Genomic DNA, 25,052 nt, shown 5'->3' on the forward strand with positions numbered 1-25,052 from the left:
TTGCAGTGCAAAGTTGTGTAGTCTAATCCCTCCTTGCAACACAACACACACACACACACACACACACACACACATATATACATCATCTCATCTATCATTTCTATGACCTTTAGCTTTTAACCTTTTTGTCTTCAACATTCCTTACAGCCCCTATTATACTGGAAAAAACAATAAACCATTCTCTCTCTCTCTCTCTCTCTCTCTCTCTCTCTCTCTGAGAAGATAGAAATGTTACTGAGATGGTACTCATTTTTATCCTATTCTTTTTCTCGTAGCTTTAATAATCCTTTTATGATGCAATTTGAGGAGCCCCATATTTGGCTGCATGTATTTTGACAAACTTCTCGTGAACCCTCTCCTTGTTGTAAACTTTGTTCTTTTTAGAAGGCATCAGTACTCTTTCATATATAGGCCTGTACCCATATAATGAGTTGCCTTTGTCTCACGATTATGTTATTAAGTAACAGTAGTTAGTGCTATAATCCCCATTTTGTTATCTTCATTGTAGTTGTAAGACAAATCCCGATGAGATTAATTGCGTTAGTTATTTAAGCAGTGTTTAGGACCTTTTGGTACTCTTTTGACATAAGTAAAACCTCGTATAGCAAGTTGTTAGATTAGGAATATATAATATTGATCATTAGGGTTTAGGTTTATTTTAGTTATTGCAAGTAACTCACAATTGTTATAGATCTTCTTTCCATCAAGTTGCCATGTCACATGCATATAAATCATATATTATATATATATTAGAAAGATTTAAGCTGGTATCATATCAAAATTAATAAGCAATTATAATTAGGTAATATTTACCCTCCTGTGGTTCATTGATCGTATTATCTCCATCGTCCTCAAATTATATTTTACTTATACAGAATAATTAAGTCTTTTCACATCTATCGTTAACAACTAACAAACGACCACAACTTTGGCGTGTCCGCATAAGGATTAATCGCTAATTTGAAGTATATGAGACAAAATCAAACATCAAAAGAGGGTAAACTGTAATTTATCCCTAAATAATTAATAAGACTAACACTAATTAACTAACACCAACATTTGTTCTTTTGGAAGTAGAAGGATAATAATTTTCAAATATTTCACTAATCATTTTAAATTTTCTCTTGAGAGAAAAAAAAGAAGATTATCTATGTTTATGGCCAGAAATTTGAATATATTATGTGGATCCTTGTGAAATACTACCAAAGGTCACGTGAGGGGATCACTTTGGGAAGTACATTCACATGCAATCGTAACAATAAAAACAAAACCAGTCAAGGTATAAAGTGGCAAGATATATATATATATATATATATATATATATATATATATATATATATATATATATATAAGTTTGCAAAGTTGGACAGAGAAGAAGAGAGGGGTGAAAGGGGAAGGAAATATCCACAGTATATATAATAATAATAATAATAATAATAATAATAATAATAAACATCTTGAAAGAATGATCATCATCTACAGAGAAAGGACACGACATTTTGGTTGGGTATCTGCCTACATAAACCATGGAAGTACTGCATGCTTTGGCTTTTAGTAGAAAGAATTTAATGAATGGCATGCAAGAATTTTGCCTCTTAATTAATTAAACTAGTTGGAGGGGTCATGGCAAAATACCCAATCCAAGTTGTATTTAGAATTAAATAATCATATTAATTTCCCTTCCCTTTTATTCTAGGGAATTTTTTATTTTTTTAACTATGAATTGTTAGATCTATTTCATCTCGTTTTAAAAGGTTAGTTTTACTTAGATTCTCATGAACTATGTTATATTTATATACTTTCTAAACATTCTTTCACTGCATGCACTCACATAAACTAAATTTTTAATTTTTATTTAGAGGTTCATATGTTTACTTTTTTTTCTCTATTAAAAAAAATATATGTAGATATTTATTTTAGTTTGAAAAATATACGCGGGTACCAAAAAAACTCATAGAGTGAAAACCAATAATAATTCAAGAAGTCTAAGTATAATTATTTGTAAGTTATAGTAGAATGATAATAAATTTTGATAATAGCAGCAGATTGGTCAAAAACTTGCTCAAAGTGGATCTAACTTTTTTTTTAGCAAATTAGTATAAATTATAACAGAAAATTGGCATCTTCCAATTAAATTGGTTATGAAATTAGAATTATATTTTAATTTTAGAGGTTAAGTTTTAAAGAACTCCCATTTGAAACCCTATATAGAGTTAGGTTCCCATATGGGCCTAAACTTTTATTCATAAGGCCCCAGTTTCTACTAAGATTGGCCCAGTTCATCATACTCTTCTCCTCTCTCAGTGTCTCTTGCAGGGCAGGGACGAAAAGAAAAACGTCCTTTTCCCGCCAAAAGATCTCAAAGTTCTCCATTTCTTCCTCCTCTTCTCGCTCTTCCTCTGCGAAGGAGATGATGGTTGGGGGATGAGCGCGAGAGACTCGTCATGGCCGTCGATCGGTGAGTTATTCTTGAACTTTCTGGAAGAAAATTTGGGGATTTTAGATGGATTTCTCCAATTCCTGTAAGGGGTTTTTTTTTATTCTTTTCAATTTCGTGACATAAGGAATCCGTAGGTTCATCAATTGAAATTCATAGGGATAATTTGTTTTCCTGGGTAGAAGGAAATAATCTGTAACCTTTTTGAGTGTAATGAATGATAAAGCCAGATTGCACTATTTTGTAGGAAAGAGTAAGATGTTAGTTTTATTGAATACTATGTCTATTAGAAATTTAGTAGATTTGAAGCTAAGTAATTCTTTCAACGATCTTTTGTATTACTTGGGTGCCATTTACCTTGTTGGGTAAATATAACATGAAGTAGGATTCATCGAACCTAAGGATCTTCTTGGTGGTGTTGTTAAGAAATCAATGGGTAGGGAAGTGGAAGCAATCCCTAACCCAATACAAGAGCAAATAGAATAACATTGGATGGTATTAACCAAATATTAGCAAAGCTAATAGTAACACCAATTTAAGAAAACTCAATCATAATGTTAGAAGTAGAGATCAATAATCATACAAGACAATCACAAGCGTGAATCTCAAATATATGCAAACCACAAAGAAGAGAAAATAAAAGATAAGATTTACATGGTTTGGTAATGTGCCTACATCCACGAGCAATCCAAATCTTCAATCCACTAGTAGAGATGCAAAATACAATTATTTTCCAGCCTTCAATCTCTCCAAATACAATAGGTATGTTCTCTCTCAAAAGCTCCTTGGTTAGTTTGCCCTAAACCCATCTTAAAGTTATTTATAGGACTGACTTACGAAGGAAAAACTCTGTGGAGCATTTGAACAGCTGGCCGAGTGTGTTTGAACGCCCTTTTGCAAGTCTCGGTAAATGCGACCGCTTATTAGGCGTTTGAACGTCTTATTTGAACGCCATTCGAATGTCTTGTAGAAGTGAGCCAAAAACAACAATTCTCCACCTTGGCAAAAATTCCAAGACTTCAACCAAATTCCTCTCTACCAATGCAAAGTGACTACAAATCCTCAAATGCACCACCTACAAATTCGCATTGAATGATGCCAAATCCAAAACAATCAAATATTGCTAAATTTCAAAGAACTTCAGATGGTCTTTATCATTGCAAAGTGTGTATGCACCACCCTAAATATGAAGTAATCAACTATGGTGAGACTTCAAAGAGGCCAAACAAACTGTCTCTACCAATGCATTGAATGTTTATGCTAGACAATGCACCCCATTTGCTAAATTTTTTAGTTTTCAATTTACCACCCAGTGCCAAAGCTTCAGATAGAGAGTCTGCATGAATCTACTTATTCATCTTGCAATATTCATTATTTATTAAAGCATTTGCAATATCATCATAATAAATAGATTTTTTTTATATATATAGTAAGGTAGTAGTCAAATGATCATGTACATCGTGTAAATGATTCAATAACACCAAAGCTTTTTTTTTTCATCCAATATTTTCACATTCAAATTTTATAAATTCGTAAGTAACTTGTTGAAGGCATTCAAATGCTCAATCATAGGTGTCCCAATCTTATACTGAAATTGAAAGAACATTTTCAAAAGAGCCGATTCTCAATGCTCTCGGTCATGAACTTGTTCTCTAATTTCTTTCACAAGCTTCTACCAAGGTCTCCTTCATCACAAAATACTTTTGATCCTTCGCAAGACAAAGCCAAATTTTGTTATAAGTTTGCTGGTTCAGTTTCTCTCAATTCTTATTTGTGATTTCTTCAGGCTTATTTTCCAATATAATGTCTAAATTTTGTTGAAACAAGATATTCATTACTTTACATTGTTACATCCCAAAATAATTGGTGCCATCAAACTTCTCTATTTCAAATTCTATTTTTGAGACAATTTTCCTGATTTGGATAATCCCAACATATTTACAAATCAATATATCAAATCTAATGTTATCCCCAAATACGAAAGACCTAGGTTTGAACCTTCAGCTCTGATACTACTTGTTAAACTTCAATGAGTAGGGAAGTGGAAGTAATACCTAACCTAATATGAGAATAAATAGAATAGCAATGGATGGTATTAACAAAATATTAGCAAAACTGATTATAACACTAATTTAAAAAAAAAAATTCAATCATGATGTTAGAAGTAGAGAGCAATAATCATCCAAGACAATCACAAGCAAGAATTCCAAATATGTTCAAACCAACAAAAAAAGAAAATAAGATATAGGATTTACGTGGTTCGATGATGTGCCTACATCCATGGGCGATACGAGTCTTCAATCAATTAGTAGAGATTCAAAATATAATTGTTTTCAAGGCTCCAATCTCTCCAAATACAATAGGTATGTTCTATCTCAAAAGCCCATTGATTAGTTTACCCAAAACTCATCTTAATGGTATTTATAGGACTGACTTATGAAGTAAAACTTTGTGGGGGCATTCAAACAATTGCCTGAGTGTGTTCGAACACCCTTTTGCAAGTCTCGATAAATGCAAACACTCCTCAAGTGGTTCGAATGCCCCGTTCGAACGCACTTCGGATGTCCTTCAAATGCCTTGTAGAATTGGGCCAAAAACAACTATTGTCTGGTGTCTCATTTCTGCCAACATTGAGAAACTGAAACAAATTGGAAACGTGGAGCAGTAGGAGATGTGGAGCAGCAGGATTACGTGAGGGAGTTGGAGACCATCTTGAGTGCAAGAGATGAGTTGTTGTTACACACAAGTATGTGCTGGGGTTCCTAGTTGAAAGCAGACTCTGTTTTGGCATTCTGTTTTTCCTATAACTACTAAAAGAAATCCACGTTCTAGTGAGTAATAGAAAAAGCTTTCTAAAGTTGTAAGGTGCTTTGTTTTGAGTGACCCCAAGAGAAAACTTGAGAGCTGTAATCCTTATTGTTAATAGTAAATTTTTCTCTTCTCTCCTCATAGAGATAGGCAGTCGTCGAACCACGTCAATTTCCTTGTGTTCTTGAGATCTTTCTCTTTGTCTTTGGTTGATTGATCTAACTAGTTTGCTGTATAACGCTTGGAATTGTTTTTGTCATTATCTTATTTGGTGTACTCAGATTAACGTAATGTGGGCTAGCTAAATAACATATTTGGATGTCCCATGGCTTCAAACAAATAAGTTTTGCTTTATTAGATAACTAAGGATATACATGGCATCTCACAAAATCCATAAATTCTTGTTGATATTGGATGAGCTTGTCATGATTAATGCATGAAAGAAGTAGAAATTATATTTAAGTTTTTCGATGATGTGATTTGTGTATTTAAAGAATTGATGATTTTCCAGTTGCTTATGGCTTCCTTGTTGATAAATTTCTTTGTAAGATGTCAATCCTTTGGTGTCAACAATGCTGTCGTATTCACTTTTACATAGTTTGGATGCAGATAGAAAGGGGAATACTAGTTTGGAGGATTATATGTGTTTCCTTGTATTGATGGTCTGGAATGTGGGCATGGACTAACTGTGATAAAGACTAAGAATTTATAAACTACGAGATAATAATGGTGAGATTAGATTATCAAACACATCTATCACCTTAGAAGAGCCAATCACCATACCTGTTAGGATTTATAATTGCAAATTAGTAACTAAACAAAGTTAATCATAATATACTTATTCTAGTTTTTACTATATAAGTTATGGCATAATATCCTATGGAGTTTAAAAGATAAATGAAGCAGGTGCAGCAAATATTGAAGTCCGTTTGAAATTTGTTTGAAACTTATTTAAAACTTGTTCGGAAAGTTGCGCAGGAGCTCCAAAAGGTTTTACCCTTAGTTGATAAGAAATTTTTTCACACATTAAAGTTTGGAAACTTGCCCGAGAGCTCCAAAAGTCAAGACGGACAAGTTGAACTATAATTAACACAGGTCTTTTAAATCTGCCCTTTTTCTGCAAGATTGCTCCCTTTATTTACCTTTTCAATGCCAAATGAATAGAGTTCTAGAACCTGACCCTTACTTTAGCACTGATCTTCAAAGTACTTTAACCTTCATGCAGTAAAATTAATTGGCTCGAGAATCTTGTGATTTGTAGTTTTCAGGTAAACTCTCTGAAATGTTCTTATTGGTAGAAGGGATACAACAGTTGCCACAGTATATAGATTCTTTTATTACCTGTTATCAACGTCACAGAACAAACGATACACCGGATCATATTGAAACGATCTCATGATGGAGGGTTCTACTCGTGTCCTACTTCCAATGGTTACCTGTAAAGGGGTAGGACCGAAGTCCCCAGAGTCATCATAGACTTAATTTGCGACAAAGAATCTTGGCTTGACCTAAAAAATCCTGCCGGGGTGGGTTAAGATATTCTTAGTGTCATCCTACTCATCAGATAAGGGTTGCTCATATAGTGTGTTTAATTCTTGTCCAGTATGTACCTTTTTCATTATTTGTTTAGTTTCAAATGATCATTGAGTTAGAGCTTTATCGTTTTATAATGACATGCATAGCTGATTGAAATGTGATGTATTGAGGGTCCAAGTGAGAAAAAATAGCGGATGCCACGTCTTAGTTAGAGAGTAGCACTCATACATTACTTCTTTGATCAGTACAACTCTTGCGTGGCGTTTTGATATAAGAATAATTTAATTTGAGCACCAGATCAAACTGTCCACATCCAATGAACCTTGTGTCACTGCCCGCATTCAGTGGACCTCCCCTCTCTCTAAAGGAATCTCCATTTGGTTTTTGTACTGAAGGTCTCAAGCAGCACAAGTTAAATCTATGCCTTTCCTTCTTTGTCTCCATTGCTGAATCCTTTATGCATCAAAATGTACTGAATGCCTTATGTTCAACAGCTTTCTTGATTATTTCCCATGGTATTGCACTTTTGTTGGCAAAATAAGCAGGTCCAATGGTTGATCTATATATTGTTGTGTATTGGGTGTGGCAAGAAGGAAGGCAGTAGCCATCTTTTGCATGGTGTCAAAGGTTTGGAGGTGTCCTATATGTTAACTACTTCGGAAAATAAAAAAATCTGCCCATGTTAAAGTTTGAGAAATTGGCATTATCGCCTAGGGATAAAAGTACTATGTGGGCCATTGCAGATACTAATCATTCTTGTATAAAGTTGCAATGTTGCATGTTTAATTGGTATCTATCTAATGTGGCTTGATATGTTAATTGAAGTTTAAGGTCTTCTCTTTCCATGGGCTCTTCTGGTTCTAGTCTGCAATTAGATAAGATCAAGGGAGAAAAATAAATGAAAGTGTGATGTGGATCCAACTGGTCTTTGATTCCTGAACCAACAGTGTGTGATTCTCGAGCTAATGGACACTGGGATTTGAAAGGTGCTTGTTCTTTGATATGTTGTTTATGAATGGAGAATAAAGGAGAAGCATTTGGGTATATACATATAGAGGGATAAATTTCCTACTACTAATGTTGTGCTTAACAAAAATAGGACAGAGTCTTACTTAATGTCTCAAAGATGTTATCAAGTTTTTAAGGTTTGGGTTATGAAGAGTATACTCCTAGTTGCTCTCCCTGAATTATTAATTCCCACTTAGGTAAAAGTTTGTTCCTAGTTGCTGTCTCAGACACTAAATCCCACTCACAGATATGCTTTGGGTTTTTGTAGGGAAGTGCTGCTAGCTAAACTTAATGATAAGTGATTGCGTGATCGCATACATCATCTTTAAGGTGGACGAACGTAATAAATTAGCAAGTTAGGTAAATGAAAGACTACAACAAACGTTCTCCTTTTTTTTTTTTTCAAAATAATTGATGGTGATGTTCTGCAAAATAATGGCCACCAACTTGTTGATCACAATGTTTAGATCATCGCATTGCTCAGCATTACAACCTAGTTGTCTGCAAAGAGAAAATAGAACTAAAGCTTGTGATTCCGAAAACTATTTAGAAAATTACTATTGTTTTCTTTAGCTCAACTCTATGGCATTAAGCTTAATATGAAGGAACTGACAGGGGTATATGAAATGCTTTTGTGTGACAATGGCTTGCCATTTATTAAGTGTTAAGCGCAAGCTTAGTGTTAGAAATGCAGTTGTTCTGGTAAATGCCGGAAAGTTAGAGGGTAATACACAGAAGGGCATCAAGTTAGTGATGTGGAAGTATTACAACATTGCAGATATGTTTTATTATTGCTTGCACGTCACTTGACAACTTGGTAGTATAACATTATTTATTTGCACTAGAAGCATAGTGAACTGAAATACTATATCAATATAATCTTGCTCTTATATCGATGAATGCCTAGTGAATCTTGTTCTTATGTAAGAAGGAAAAAAATATTGATGTATTTAAACAAAGTTCCTGTAGATTTGCTTGCCATTTTCCTCTTGGCAAATGAAGGTTTATAGTTGTTATTAACCATCAATTATTTGAATGCTCAAAAATTACTTAGATTTTATTAACACTCGTGACTTGTGAGTGCAATTTGGGTGGCTCTAGCTGATCATGGAATGGTTGTTGGAATGTGCAATTGGAAATTTATTAGAAACACATAGCATGACCATGAATTGCTGTTCTCTTCTCTAGGTTGATGCGGATAACAGTAAAATCTCCTCTGCTTACCATAACACATTTGGGTATTGTGGAGTGGATCTTTGAAAGATATTAGGGATTTATCTGGGTAATTATCAATTAATATTAAAGATTAATTATTCTTAGTGTAAGATATTATAATATGATTTACGATCGAGGCATTATGTATAATTAAGACATTGCTGGAACATAACATTGTGCGAAGAAATCTAGCAAAAGTTTAAAGAAAAGCAAACTTAGCATGCAAGTATTAAAGCCCATTTCAAATGGAGCAAATGGCATTGGACATCAGCGTATGAAAGTTTAAGAAACGACATTTGAAAGGTGTCGGGATGATATGCACAGATTTGAGAATGAAAGTTCATATTCGATTTCAGATTTGGAATATCTATGATTCTTTTAGTAATATCGTAGATGTTCCTCACCTCTATTTAAAGGGGCTAGACACAAAACAAAAGTATCCATCCCATCTAAAGGAACCATAATCTGAAGGAACTTCCCTTTCTATCACGGAGTAAAATTTTTATCTATTGTGATGAGAGTTAGTATTATATGTTTTGAGTGCTTGTGCTACATCAGAGGATACTAAAGTACCTGATGGGTGTTCCGTAGTGACATACTGGGAATAAAACATAGAGGCAATCTAATCATAGAATAGAATAGTTAACTGGAAGGGATTTTAACTGTAGGGATCATTGGTATGTTTTGTTTATATCCTCACTACTCTAAACAGTCTAACTCGGCTATGTTCTGGGGAACATTCTTAGTGGATAAAAACTCTCTTATCGGTGGATAACAAAACTTTTATCCATACTTCCACTGCTTACTTAAAATAGTGTCACGCAATACCAGGGGCATCATCTATATAAAATTCCTTTTTACCGGCCATGTTCAACGTACTAGTGAGTTAACTTCGTAAATTAGGCAACACCCAAGGGCTAAACTTGTCATTTTAGTTCCCTAAACACCCCTTCTTCTCTTCCTATATATAAAACCTCTTCCCTCCCTCTCGCTTCCTCGTACGAGAGAGAGAGAGAGAGAGAGAGAGAAGTTTGGCTGTTTTTCCCACCAAGGGCTCGTCTTTTTCGTTCTTTGAACAATGAAGAGGCTTCTCGTGAGGAGGCTCTCCAAATTGGCCGACGCCATTCCACGAGAGAGAAACAATCCCCCCCTTCCCAGAATGCCCCCCTTCGATCACAAACCTCTTCCCTACGAGGGCCCCACGGCTGCTGAGATCTTAAAGAAGCGTGCCGAGTTCTTGAGCCCTTCTATGTTCTGCTTCTATAAGAAGCCCGTAAGTTGCTTCTAATTCTAACATTAATTATGCTTCCTAACTCTCGAAGTTTAAGGTGAATTTTTTTTTAGGAGTTTTCTCATTATATGATGGTTGTCGACTTTGGCACTTATCAGTTTCTCGATTGGTAGTTACTTCTTTATGTAATATCTCATAATGCAGCAAAAGTTGCCACGAACTTAATCACTTTATAGATATTGTGAGTTTGGTTGTCCTTTTCTTTTCTTTAATAATCAGAATCGGTTACCATTTCATTTCTTCAATTAATGTATGACACTCTTTGTTCTAAAGAAGAGAAAGAGATTAAGAGAAGTATGTATTCTCTGCTTCATCAAAAGAAAGGCTTTAATGAAATGGGCTCTAAAAATGATATGATCCTTATGCCTTGAAGTTATTGAAAACAAAGAGTCCAACGCTGCATACTCCGGATATGTTCATAGTGGTTAAGAGATTGAGATATCTATGATCGATGCGTAATTAGAAATTATATTGAAAATGTGTTTGTTCTACAGTTGAATATAGTTGAAGGGAAAATGCAGTACCTGTTTGATGAGGATGGGCGTAGGTACCTCGACGCTTTTGCCGGTATAGCCACTATATGTTGTGGCCATTGCCATCCTAAAGTTGTCAAAGCCATCACCAGCCAAACGAAATGTCTTCAGCATTCTACTATTGTATACCTGAATCATGCCATTACTGATTTTGCCGAGGCATTAGCTTCTAAGATGCCTGGTGATCTCAAGGTATCATGATTTACTTCTGTATCATTCATTCGTCATGCCTTTGTTGTTTTTCTCTCTCCCTCACTTCTCTTTTCTTATTCCCTTGCCATTCTTTATAGGTAGTTTTCTTCACAAATTCTGGTACAGAAGCAAATGAACTTGCCATCATGATGGCTCGCCTCTATACTGGTTGCCATGATATCATATCAGTTAGAAATGCATATCATGGCAATGCAGCTGGAACAATGGGTGCAACAGCTCAAAATAACTGGAAGTTCAATTTGATGCAGGTAACTTTAGCTCTAGATGATGTGATATTGTTTCTGTCATGTATGTTCTTTTTGCATGTTGGTTCTATAATTTGTTTTTAGTTTTTTTTATCATAATTAACATGTTAATTCAGTCAGAGAAGCTGTATATGTGTTTGGCTGTACAATTGTTGGGAAGATGTGGAGGTTGGATAATAAATATGGTAGTCCAAGGTTGAGAAAATGTTAAAATGTTAATCTTTCTTATGGTTGATTTATCAATCAACATATAGCTAATAGCTCCTAATTTCTGATTATGGTCTGCTGCTAGCAGAGTGGAGTGCACCATGCAGTGAATCCAGATCCATATAGAGGTCTTTTTGGTTCAGACGGAGAAAAATATGCTAGAGATGTGCAAGAAATCATCAACTTTGGAACTTCCGGTCAGATTGCAGGTTTCATATCTGAAGCCATACAGGTATGCAGTTTACATCAACCCCATCATTCTATTTCATCTTACTATTGCCAAAATAGTACAATACTTATCAGTTAAAGCTGCTCAACTCGAGAAGGCCCTTTGTGAGATTAACAATAAATACTCGGTTATAATTTCATATCTTCAGATTTGTTGAAACATTTTCTTTTCTTCAGTGAACGAATTGCTTGTCTTTCTAACAGGGAGTAGGTGGAATTATTGAATTAGCTCCAGGTTACTTGCCTGCAGTGTATAAAACCATTAAGAAGGCTGGAGGCCTTTGTATAGCAGATGAGGTTCAATCAGGATTTGCACGCCTTGGAAGCCACTTCTGGGGATTTGAGGCCCATGGTGTGGTACCTGACATAGTTACTATGGCAAAGGTGAATAGTTATTTTGCTTTCACATTACAGATATTGCTTGGCTCCTGTTTATATTCAACTCTCTCTTAGCAAATACTTTTTGAGTTACATGACTTATTGTCTTCAATTCGAGTGAACTTCTTCATCTGTAAGTGCTCCTTTCAATTTCCCAGGGTATTGGTAACGGAATCCCTCTTGGTGCAGTGGTGACAACTCCAGAGATTGCGCAAGTCCTGACTCGACGCAGTTATTTCAATACATTTGGCGGTAATCCTGTCTGTACTGCCGGAGGGCTTGCGGTTCTTAGAGTTCTCGAGGAAGAAAAGCTTCAAGAAAATGCATATATTGTTGGCTCTTACATGAAAGATCGCATCAGAACCCTTCAGGAAAAGCATAATAGTAAGCTTAGTTCCCTGCCATAAGTGTTTACTGTGTGCCTTGCTAATTAATCTTACTATCATGCTTTATATGGATCAGTATAAGTTTGCATGCAATGTAATGAAACTTGCTAGTTATACGGTATTGAGCTATTTGCACATCCAGGATGGAATCGTTCATTGACTAATTAAAATTTAACTGGTTTGCATAGTCATTGGTGATGTTAGGGGAAGAGGCTTGATGCTTGGAGTCGAATTAGTCACTGATCACCAACAGAAAATCCCAGCCAAAACAGAAATTTTGCATGTCATGGACCACATGAAAGGTTCTCTCTCTCTCTCTCTCAAAAACATCAGAACATCTTGTATGTTATTGGCGCGGAAAATGAATTATATCTTCTTAGGTTGCAAAATCTGGCACGTTTGATCTTTAACATCTGCAGCCTGATTAAGCACTAATTCTGATTGAGTTTATCACTTGCTAATTTCGATGTTATCACTTCCATAGAGATGGGCGTATTGGTTGGGAAAGGTGGCTTCCACGGGAATGTTTTCAGAATTACTCCTCCACTCTGCTTCACTAAGGAAGATGCTGGTATGCAGTTGTTTCATCTCCTCTTATTCATCTATATTGCAATTGCTTTACTGATTCCTCACCATGACTGTGCTTGTTTCAGACTTCTTTGTTGATGTCATGGACATTGCACTATCAAAGCTTTGAAGCTTCTCTCGCAGCTAGACAGACAAATAGAGAAAGGTGAGCCTGGATCACCTCTGTGCATCTCTGGTGTCAGTTTGAAGATTTGTAGCATTACAGAGCATGCATTTGCACAGAAGAAAGAATCCGAATTAGAACACAAGATAACCTCTCTTCCTGCCTTTCTTGTCTCATCCTGATTCCTGTGTATATATATATATACATTTCTTTTCTTCCAAAGACTTGCTGTACAATGAGATTAGTAATGGCAGCAGAAATGTTATCCAATGAAGTCATATATATGAATATAGTTTTTTTTATCACACCTTGCATTATGCCTCCTTTTACTTGTGGAATAAGAATAGCCTTATTCTAAAATAAGCCTCCTTACTTGGTACAGTAACTAAACAACATCTTATTTTATTCTGGTATAGTAATTTATTATTCTCTTTCATCTTATTTAATACATCTTTTAAAAAATTATTTAATAGTAATCTATAATTACTATAATACTCTAAATTAAACATCATTTAATTATACATCACTTTAGCTACAGTTGAGATTTTTTTTCTCTTCTTTTTGAAAAATAATCATGTCACTTAATTATTAGTACCATCACGTATTGTTACTGCATAGTCACGCATTGTTACGCACTGCAATATACTGTCATGCACTACAATATATTACCACAAACTGCAACACATTCCAAGTTTAATTAACAGATTTAACATTAGGGTATTTATGCACATGTTCACTAAATTATAGGGCCCAAGTTGCAAATTATGAAATATATGGTGTAAAATATAATTTCGCTAAAAGACAAAATGTTATATATAAATATTTCTAAAAAAATAATATTTACTACTGCTACTTTAATATATACTCAATAATATTTTCGTCATTTGGTTTAAAGCATTTCCCGATACAATTTTATTACTTTTTAATACTTTAATAGCAACTTTACATCAAATATAATTATTACTTCTTATATTAGTATTGAACTAAACAATAGAATATCTAATACTAGCCGCTCTCTTAATCTGATATTAAAAATTAGAATATACATATTCCACCCTTATTCCACGGCTATGTGTTTTTTCTTTATTTCATTTATAGTCTTAATGTTATTACTTTCATTCATAATTTACTTTTTATTAAAACTAATAACAGTTTTCCAGATAAAAGGGTATTTGCATCCTTACTCTTTAAATAAAATAAAATAAAATAAATCTAAAAGTTGCAATCTAGCATAGTGACAAAAGAAAAGGGTAAACTACAAACTACCCCTCTCTATATACTCATGCCTAAAATTAATTAAAATTTTCATTTATATTAATCTGCCTAATATAGTTTAGACTAATGTGAATATTAATTTTTCGAGCCTGAGAGTCGTTGGAAATGGTGACTTAGTCGGATGTAGTTAGATGTCATCTCGTGCTTTGCTTTCCAAAGATTAAGGATAAACAATCAATCATTTCCCAAATCTCCCAAGCCTGCAATTGTTCATGCTGTCACAAAAAATAGAGGAAAAAAAAAGAGAGAAAAAGACATAAATTAGAAAGTTATAGGCATGATGAGGACCTCACTCACATAACATCTCTAATAAAGATAATCCCACTTCTAGGTGTTGTGTTGGTGACAACAACATAAATTATAGGATAAGAAATATAAGCTCATGTTTGGTTTGAGGAGTTAGTCGCTAAACTTGGTTTAACCATGTTTATGTTTAGTATCAAAATATTATTAAGTTCACTAAAAACAAAGGAGAAAGAGAGTTAAAAATGAGTTTAAATCAAATCACATTACAAATTTAAACATAAAATCTCCTCATATTCAAGTCAAATATAAAAATATAATTTTGATTATGACCAAGATTTCGTCGGCAATTTATTGATTGTGACCAAAAAATTTAATTTCTTAATGTTAGAATATAAAATATACTAAATGGTTTAAGTTTTTGGATCAACTAGTTATTTGACATGATATTAGAGTAGGGGTCCTGAAATTGAATTCTCCCCGATTTATCTGTCATTTAAATATAAAATCTCCACATATTCAAATTAAAAATTTATTTCTTCGGTCTATCAAAATATCTAAATCCAGAAGTAAGAGAGAGTATTAGAAGTTATAATTATACAAAATTGATATTATCTAGTAGCTTAGGTCAACGAGTTATCTAATCTTTTTTTTTCTATTTTTCCCTTATTTATTTATTATTGTTATTAAATATATATATATATATAGACAAATGATTTTAGTAAGTATCCTAAGTAAAAAAACGGCAATAATTACTTACGCTGTCTAGTAAAACATCGGTTAATCTAAAAGATTAAAACTGTTTAATAATTAATTGATGCTATACATCATATTTTTAATATGGTTCTTAGATACTTCTCCAACCTTTCACATTCAACTAGTGGGTGGAAGCATTCAATATCCACTTCCTGTTAAGTAATTTTCTTGCCAAAGTAAGTATGAGTGCTCTGAGGTCAGGTGGGTGGTATAATGATGCAGAAATATATAAAAGTATAGTTATAGTTAGAACATAAAAGATAAAAATAAATTTTCTGTAATAATATATAAGTTTTTTTTTTGTTGAAATAGTTAGTGTGCTAATATGATATTTTAAAGTAGAAGTTCCAATCCTTGTCAAAGACCTGCTTGTGAGTTAAAATATCAAGTCTCCACCAAAGTCTATTGAGTTTTGCTCATCAATATCTCACTTCAGAAGGGAGGGGGGGATCACTGCTAGATTCTTTTTTTATGACACCTTAAACTTTCAGACAAGTTACTGAGTTATAATGGTAGATTTCTTTTTTCAAGAAATGCTTACATTTATAATAATAATAATAATAATAATAATCATTTTATCTCATTTAAATTAAAGGTTTGGGGAGCCATAGAGATACTCTTTTGTGTTTGATTGATGAGAAAACAAGAGACAAAAAATGATAGTTTTGTTTTGAAAGTTCACTACTTTTAATATTGTTTGAATTAAAGAAAGTGAAGAGTATTCACTTTCCTAAAGTCATCAATTTTTTCTATTTCACTTCCTCTTTTAAAGAGCTATAGAGTGACACTTTTCACTCTTTTTATATAATATAAAACATATTATAATTTACCCATCATCAAACACTATTATATATTGACCAATGACTAAAAGTAACTTCAACATAATTTGTATAGAAACTTAACTTCAACCTGTCTTCATCTCCACTCTCTTTTTATCATCCCCACTCTCATCTCTAAACAGGTGAGACGACTCTTGACAAGATAGCCACATGCATCAATGAACTAAGTGTCCACCAGCCCCATCTATAAGTCTCATGCCAAGTGCTCTTCCAGTCTGAGGAACACAACCCACATAGATAGACAGAGACAGAGAGAGTGAGTGATCATGGAAGACAAAAAAGCATCTCAAGAAGACAATGCTAATGAAGCCCAAATGGTTCACAAACAAGGAGGATGGATCACCTTCCCCTTCATCACAGGTCTCTCTCTCTCTCTCTGTGTGTGTGTGTGTGTGTGTGTGTAGAAATTTGAATGGAGATAATTAAAGCATATTAATGGTGGTCTCAGGGAGTATGTTGGGTTTGTCACTAGCCATAAGTGGAGTACTAAGCAACTTCATAGTGTACCTAATCGAGGAGTATAACGTGAAGAGCATCGACGCCGCACAAATCTCGAACATCATCGGCGGCTGCACGGGCCTTGCACCCGTCGTCGGAGCCGTCGCCGCCGATGCTTATTTTGGATGCTTCCCCGTTGTTGCCTTCTCCAGTGTTGTCTCTGTGCTGGTGAGATATAACTTATTTTTATTTATTCTTAATTAATATCCTCTGTGATCACTTAATATCTAAACGTTAAGTACATCTTATTACAAATAATGTCACTAATTTTGTTCACTATGGTTCTCAATTAACAATATAAAATTATTTAAGAAAAATTACAATTTTTATTAAAAAGTAGAGTTTTTGACTTATTTTAAGTTTGCCCTCTAATTAATTATTTTTACATATCTAATTTATTTTGAAAATTAAATAAGAGACTATCTAGGTTTGAAAATTACTAACCCAAGTAGCGATCTCAAGATATAAATCTCTGACTCAATTTGTGGTTTATATGAAAATTTTAATTCCTCTAAAAATAATTTGTTAAGTTGTAAGGAGAAAATTCTATATACCGATTCAATGAGTTTTAAATAAGTCGCTAACTGAATAAGTAACTTATATATTAAAAAAAAAATTAAAAGAATTTAAAATTTTTATATAAATTATTAATTAATTAGTTACTTATATTTGAAAAGTCGTGGAAAATTATATAAGTTATATCTTCAATTTTTAAACACATAAAGTCTTGTATTTAAGTTTTAAGAGTTAAATATATTTTATTATCCTATACTTATGGGCACTTTAACCATATGGAATTAAAAAAATTCCAAACCATGATTAAATGAGATCATTTATATTAACTGAAACGACGCTTAAATAATTAAAATACTCACACCGTGTTTGTTTAGACAAGACGCGCAAATTTTAAGATAATGCTGCTAAATGACTAAAAGAGCCATAATGCTCCGTTAAATTTGAAAGCGATAAAATAAGTAATTTTTATAAATGACACCCTATATTTTATCTCGTCTTTAAGATTTTGTAACCCTATTCCTCTTTTTCCCCTATAATTCTTATTTAACACCCTTGACATTATTTTGACTAATTAATATCGACCAAATTATTAAAATATTCCCATTATTCCCTCTCATTTTCTATATTTCTCCACCATCTTCCCCAAACCTCCACCACCGCATCACCGCCACTGCCTATTCATCTTCCCCTCTTCCCCGTCCTCTTTCTCCTTTTCTTCTTCTTCTTCTTTTTAGGGAGAGAAAAATATGATGAAAAAGATAAAGGATAATTTAGCTATTTATAAATTATTTTTATATTATAATAGAATATTTATTTTTTAGTACCATCTAAGTTAACACAGAGTGTTAAAGAAGAATTATAGGAGAGAAAGGCGTTACAAAATCCCCAAAGACGGCATGTGAATCACAAAATAGGTAAAATATAAGGTGTGATTTGTAAATATTTTTAAAATATATTTAATCCAAAGTTTTAAAAAGTTGTAGACGCGTAAAATAAATACTTAAATATAATAGTTTAGTTAAAAACTCCAAAAAGTAGAGCACTAAGTTGTTTTAGTTATCTTTTTTTTATCAATTGTCAGAGTAAACCTCGCTAGATATATTCGATATTTGTTATTAAGTAAAATTTTCGAATAACACTCTAAATTTACATCATTCTTTTAGCTAAAATCTTCTCTTTGAGAAGTTTGTAACTCAACCTCTCTTTACTATCATTATAACGAGTCTATAATTTATATAACTCTACTAATTAAATTATTAAAATACTTTTAAAAATTCTAGCATAGACCCACATTCCAAACAATTTTTTTCCCTCTAATAGCAAATTATGACTCCAACTCTTAGAGTAAACATAAGATATTTTGTGTACTAAGGAGAAATAGAATTATAAATACGTATATGATAGGGCATTAATGATAATAAATATAAAATAAAATTAGGTTGCTCCTTATATATTTTCCAATCTTTTATTTCTCACAATGCCTCCTAATAAAAACACAATGCACTGTAACTATATATTGCAGTCCTTAATCCTCTTTACCCTAAGCGCCACCATCCGATCGCTCCGGCCCGTCCCATGCACGTCAACCGTTGCCCTATGCAAGCCATCATCCACCGACAATTTTGCCATTCTCTATGCCGCTGTTGCCCTACTAGTCCTCGGCGTAGGCGGATCCCAGGTCAACATAGTAACAATGGGGGCTAACCAGTTTGACAAGGTCAAGGACCAAGACATCTTCTTCAATTGGTACTACATACTTCTCTACCTTGCAACCATCATAGGAGCAACTATTATTGTCTACATCCAAGATAATGTTAGCTGGGGTCTGGGCTTTGGTTTGTGCACTGCTTCTAATGCTGTGAGCTTGCTTGTTCTACTGCTTGGGGGTAAATATTATGCAAGGCCAGTTGCCCAAGGAAGCCCATTTTCCAGTTTAGCCCAAGTTGTTATGGCTGCAATAAGGAAAAGGAAGGTTGTGGAATTGTCAGGAGGAGAGGGAGTTGACCATTACCATGGGAGGAGTGGTGATGGGGCCAAATTATCATCTCATGTTGCTCCTTCTCAAAGTTTTAGGTACAAAACTTTTTACCAATTCTTCTCCTTCTTTTTTATTTTTTACCTTCTGTTTTGCTACTTCACAAACTTTTTTATTTTTTATTTTAAGAAGACTGAGATGAAGAGAGAATACTAAAAGAAAGAAATGAATAAAAATTAGACGAAAGGAAAACTATTACATGTGAACTTATTTGGTAATAAGATAGACTACCCTTTTATATATTGTTAAATATTAAGGTGGGGTGAGTTAAAATTAAATCTAGGTGTTATTCTCAAAAAAAAAATTAAAATCAAAGTGCCAAATAGATATATTTTTTTTCTAGAAAATAGAGACTCTTTTTAGAAAAGAATATGGATAATTTTTAATTTTACCTTCTTAAACTGTTACCGGTTTCTACCGTAACCTCTTAAAATATTAAAAATCTCACACCCTTGTAATGTTGTAAACGAGATCAAAAAAATAATCAAATTGCTCTTTCATTTTGATCAACATAAAATTTTCTTTTCAGTTGTATATAATTTGCATGTGCATATGAGGTTACATGACTATCGCATAATAACTTATGAATGAAAATAGTTAATATAAATTTTAAAAAGTAGTTTAAGATTCATTATGAAAAACGGTGATGATTTTTGGGTGAAAAATAAATTATTCTGAAAAGTAAATATCGAATTTCTTTTGTTTGTTTGCTAAAAGTGCTGTTGGTAATTTCATGTATTTGACATGAATTTTTTTATTAACTTTAAGCTAAGTTTTAAGTGGGGCCCACACATTATTGATGATAGTTTAACGGTGGAAGTAATTTAGCTCAAAGTGTACTTTATTGTCAAATATTCACTTAGTCAAATCCGTAAAGAGAAGTGAATAAAAATTGGCTCTAAAGTGGGTATCATGGCAATAGAAAATAAGGAAAAATGAGTTTAATACCATATTGGATATTCGAGAAATGTTAGTATGATATTTAAGTAACAAACTTCTTATGAGCTTTGGGCCCCAAAAGAGATACATATTTTGTGGGTAAAGGTTACTATGCAACTTAACTCACACACGCGCGCGTTGCTCCGCTCGGTTCGCACGCACGGGTCAAGTCCAATTTTAATTTTTTGCCTGATATTTGATTCGGGGTCGAAGTGGTGTTTCAATAAACAGTTAATCACTTAGTTCGTTAAACCCGACTCGAATGGTGCATCCATTCGGTGACCTTTTGCATCTTTTCGTCGAGCTTGTTTAATTCTATAAATAGGCTGTCAATCTACATAATTTAATATAGAAAAAACTTGGTTCATTCCTTTCTTTCTAGAGTCGAGTCTTTAAATTTGAGTCTGCATTTGAGAGAGAGTACAACACGGTTCAGATTCAATCAAGACATTAGAAAGCTGCTTCCTTTCCAGTGCAAGGCAGTCGTTGTATCCTAGGAGACCGACGTCCACTGTTCCAGAAGCAATCGGTAGAGGGCGAATTAGTCTTAAGGAGATAGTGTCCAACACTAGACTCGACTATTCAGTAATCTGTAAGTTTATTTAAATTATTTTGATCAAATTTTTTGTGACTCTTTAGAATCAGATTGTTACCGCCAACAAGTGCTTTCTTCATCTCTCCTCTTCTTTAAAGGTTTTTTATGTGTATACCCTTAAAGGTCCTATGCTTATCGCTCAGCTCGGTTTGGTTCACACGCACGGGTCAAGTCCAATTTTAATTTTTTACCTGCACGGGTTCAAATCTGATTTGATTCGGGGTCGAAGTGGTGTGTCCCTTCGATAAACAATTAATTAGTTAGTTCGTTAAACTTGACCCGAAATGGTGCATCCATTCGGTGACCTTTTGCATCTTTTCGTCGAGCTTGTTTAATTCTATAAATAGGTTGTCAATCTGCATAATTTAATATAGAAAAAACTTGGTTCATTCCTTTCCTTCTAGAGTCGAGTCTTTAAATTTGAGTCTGCATTTGAGAGAAAGTACAACACGGTTCAAGTTTAATCAAGGCATTAAAAAACTGCTTTCTTTTCAGTGCAAGATAGTCGTTGTATCCTGGGAGACCGACGTCCATTGTTCCAAAAGCAATTGGTAGAGGGCGAATTGGTCTTAAGGAGATAGTGTCCAACACTAGATTCAACTATTCAATAATCTGTAAGTTTATTTAAATTATATTGATCGAATTTTTTGTGACTCTTTGGAATCAGATTGTTACCGCCAACAAGTGCTTTCTTCATCTCTCCTCTTCTTTAAGGGTTTTTTATGTGTATACCCTTAAAGGTCCTGTGCTTATCGCTCAGCTCGGTTCGGTTTACACGCACGGGTCAAGTCCAATTTTAATTTTTTACCTGCACGGGTTCAAATCTGATTTGATTCGGGGTCGAAGTGGTGTGTCCCTTCGATAAACAATTAATTAGTTAGTTCGTTAAACTTGACCCGAAATGATGCATCCATTCGGTGACCTTTTGCATCTTTTCGTCGAGCCTGTTTAATTCTATAAATAGGTTGTCAATCTGCATAATTTAATTTAGAAAAAACTTGGTTCATTCCTTTCCTTCTAGAGTCGAGTCTTTAAATTTGAGTCTGCATTTGAGAGAGAGTACAACACGGTTCAAGTTTAATCAAGGCATTAAAAAACTGCTTCCTTTTCAGTGCAAGATAGTCGTTGTATCCTGGGAGACCGACGTCCATTGTTCCAAAAGCAATTGGTAGAGGGCAAATTGGTCTTAAGGAGATAGTGTCCAACACTAGATTCGACTATTCAATAATCTGTAAGTTTATTTAAATTATATTGATCGAATTTTTTGTGACTCTTTGGAATCAGATTGTTACCGCCAACAAGTGCTTTCTTCATCTCTCCTCTTCTTTAAGGGTCTTTTTATGTGTATACCCATAAAGGTCCCGTGCTTAATCATATGGCTATATAATTATATATATATATATATATATTATATTTGGGGGTCGGTCAGGGCTGAGTTGGCCTATCATGTTGGGTTCGGGCCAAGTCAATAGGGATGGCATTGTGTTTGCCAACCCGCTCACGCATGAGTCGAGTCAGGTCGGGTTTGGGCTGGGCTAGAATAGTCTATCAGTTTGTCGGCCTATGAGAGACCAGGTTGATCGAGCTTAAAGCTTAATTGGGCGGGTGGGTGAGATGCTAAATGAGTCATCCTCATTCCTCCATGGCTCCATCTTCGCCACTAAGAACAAGCATCAAAATGGGCTAGGCGATGATGGTGGTGGAGCCCATGTGGTCGCAACTAGCCGATGGTCGAACGTCACACCGGTGGTTTGGGGCGATTGTCATTGGTGGAGATAAGAAATTGGGAAGTAGTAGAGAGAGAGAGAATAGGGAAAGAGTAAGGAGCTGTGAGTAATCTCTAGAGCAACAGAGGTAGATGTGCTTTGTTGTCGCGGTGTTCACCCTCGTGTTTTGCTCACTTCTAGTCCCCATTGCTGGCTTCTCGTGATATGTGGCGGGACCTTGTAAAGATTTGAAGAGATCTATGAGGAATCATTGATGTTTTTGGGTTTTGGAGTTATTGTTTATGGAGATTTGTGAGCATGTCAGGTGAGAATAGAATTATTGTTAGTGATATTGGAGAATGATTTGGTCCGAAAGAAGAAGAGGAGGATTTTCTCTTCTATTTTTGTTTTTCTTTTCTATTTAAGCCCTTTGCATCAAAACTTATTCGAGCCGAATTGGGCAAGCAAAGACCCATGCCGAACATTGACAATTCAAGCTCGAGCAAGATTAAACATAGCTGAGTTGGGTCATATGATCACCTCTGTGCTATGCAAAGCTGGGAGATTTTTCCCAATAAATCAAACATGTAGCTACTGGGTGGTGGTCCAAAATTTATTGTAGACATTAGGCTTCCCTTGAAGGAATTCGGCGTCAATGCATTAAAATTCACCAACCCCATGGGTGTTTCACTTTGTTAGGTCTAATGTCTTTTCCAAAGCACTGTATCATTTAAATAACAGCATGTATTTTAATTAAAAAAATATATGTAAATCAGTGTTTGAGGTATCTAATTTAATTAAGTCTGTGTCAGTTATCTTATTATATATTAAAAAGAAGACACGAAAATTATTAGCATTTTTTAGATAAAATGTTAATAAATTTAGTATTTTACTAACAACTACAGTAAAACATACATCTTTTAGTATTAATTTTTAAAGTGCAATCTATTTTAATATATAAAATTTTGATGCTAATAGAGTAGTTGTATGCTTACTTTCTTCTTGATCAAATAAGAAGAGGGTATATTCTTGATTTGTTTTTAATATTTCTTATGCATTTTCCATTCGCAGGTTCTTGAACTGTGCTGCAGTGATCACCCCAGAAGACATTGATTCACATAATAATAGCAATAATAATCCATGGAAACTTTGCAGTGTTGAACAAGTAGAAGATCTTAAGAAACTAATTCGACTAATTCCACTCTGGACATCCACCATTTTTGTCAGCATCTCCGTTGGCATCCAGAGCAGCTTCACCGTCCTCCAAGCCCTCACGATGAACCGCTCGCTTGGCCCCCACTTCACTATCCCTGCGGGATCAATTGGGGTTGTTAATTCACCAATTTCTCTATAAGCTTTTTATTATCATTTTAATATTGATATTTATGTTTTGACTTAAAAATTTTATATTCCCAAAATATGTTTTATGTTTTAGAAAATGATTTATATGAAACCCTAAATTGAAAAGAATTTGCGGTTCGAACCCTAAGTTTTTACTTTGAAAATTGTTCTTATATTCCAATACAGTTTTTTTTAACATAATTACCACTAAAACCTTTTGGAATATTATAATTTCTATTATATTATGTTAATGATTATAATCTTCACTAAAATCTTTTACATATTTTTAGAATTGTTATCATGGTTAGCTTTCGACTGAATATTACTGACACTTATGATTTTGTAAAACTCACTTTAATATATCATTATTCATCGTCTTTTTCTAAAGTCAAAGCTTATAAAGAACAATTATTTTAATCTTTAATATTCTAATGCAGGTCTCTGTCCTTGCCACCGTCGTTGTAACCCTCACCATCCTCGACCGTCTTATCTTCCCCTTGTGCCACAACTTCACTCTCCGCACCCCGACAACTCTCCAACGCATTGGAGCAGGGTTTGCTTTCAACATTGTCGCCACTATGGCCTCTGCACTCGTCGAACGAACGCGCATAAATATCGTTTGGGAGCACCACAAGGAGAAATCACCTATGTGGATCGTGCCAATGTCTGCGATGTGGCTTCTGCTACCGTTGGCGGTGACCGGGTTTGCCGAGGCATTGCACTTCCCCGGTCAGGTGGCATTCTACTACCAAGAGTTCCCTAAGAAGCTCAAGAGCACTGCTACAGGGATGGTGGCATTGTTCATAGCTCTAGGGTTTTACCTCAGCACTGCAGTGGTTGACTTGGTCAGGAAGGCAACGGATTGGCTGCCTGATAACATTAATGGGTCAAAGTTGGAGAATGTCTACTGGATGTTGACTGTGGTGGGGGTGGTCAACTTTGGATATTACTTGATGTGTGCTAGACTTTATGTAAGTCAGAGTACTGTTGATGAGAAAGTTGAAGCTGGTGCAAGTTAGATTGGGCTCTTGGCTAGTTAAAGTGGGACTATTAATAAATATCTATGTACTGAAACTTATTTGGGAATAACCAATAAACCTAATAAATGAACTGCTGGAAGGGTTGGGTGATCA

General features: G+C 34.4%; 2 protein-coding genes across 3 annotated transcripts; both read left to right on the plus strand.

Annotated features, from left to right (window-relative positions):
• The first annotated feature begins 10,012 nt into the window (after positions 1-10,012).
• Positions 10,013-13,481, plus strand: LOC140776125 (alanine--glyoxylate aminotransferase 2 homolog 3, mitochondrial-like). The gene is made up of 9 exons (XM_073119708.1): positions 10,013-10,277; positions 10,790-11,020; positions 11,119-11,289; positions 11,582-11,725; positions 11,926-12,105; positions 12,258-12,483; positions 12,674-12,787; positions 12,970-13,056; positions 13,139-13,481. The coding sequence occupies exons 1-9, from the start codon at positions 10,083-10,085 to the stop codon at positions 13,180-13,182; spliced, it is 1,392 nt and encodes a 463-aa protein (XP_072975809.1). The 5' UTR covers positions 10,013-10,082; the 3' UTR covers positions 13,183-13,481.
• Positions 13,482-16,460: 2,979 nt separating this feature from the next.
• LOC140776755 (protein NRT1/ PTR FAMILY 2.3-like) lies at positions 16,461-25,052 on the plus strand. 2 transcript variants are annotated; one of them, XM_073120595.1, is made up of 6 exons: positions 16,461-16,649; positions 16,738-16,955; positions 18,826-19,049; positions 19,206-19,376; positions 23,650-23,905; positions 24,357-25,052. In XM_073120595.1, the coding sequence occupies exons 1-6, from the start codon at positions 16,556-16,558 to the stop codon at positions 24,936-24,938; spliced, it is 1,545 nt and encodes a 514-aa protein (XP_072976696.1). In that variant the 5' UTR covers positions 16,461-16,555; the 3' UTR covers positions 24,939-25,052. The 2 variants fall into 2 exon arrangements, with proteins under 2 accessions (XP_072976696.1, XP_072976695.1); XM_073120594.1 differs by having other exon boundaries at positions 16,462-16,649; positions 18,826-19,376.

The sequence above is a fragment of the Typha angustifolia genome, chromosome 14 (genome assembly GCF_048772165.1).
Source record: "Typha angustifolia cultivar Huaian chromosome 14, ASM4877216v1, whole genome shotgun sequence".
Lineage (NCBI taxonomy): Eukaryota > Viridiplantae > Streptophyta > Magnoliopsida > Poales > Typhaceae > Typha > Typha angustifolia.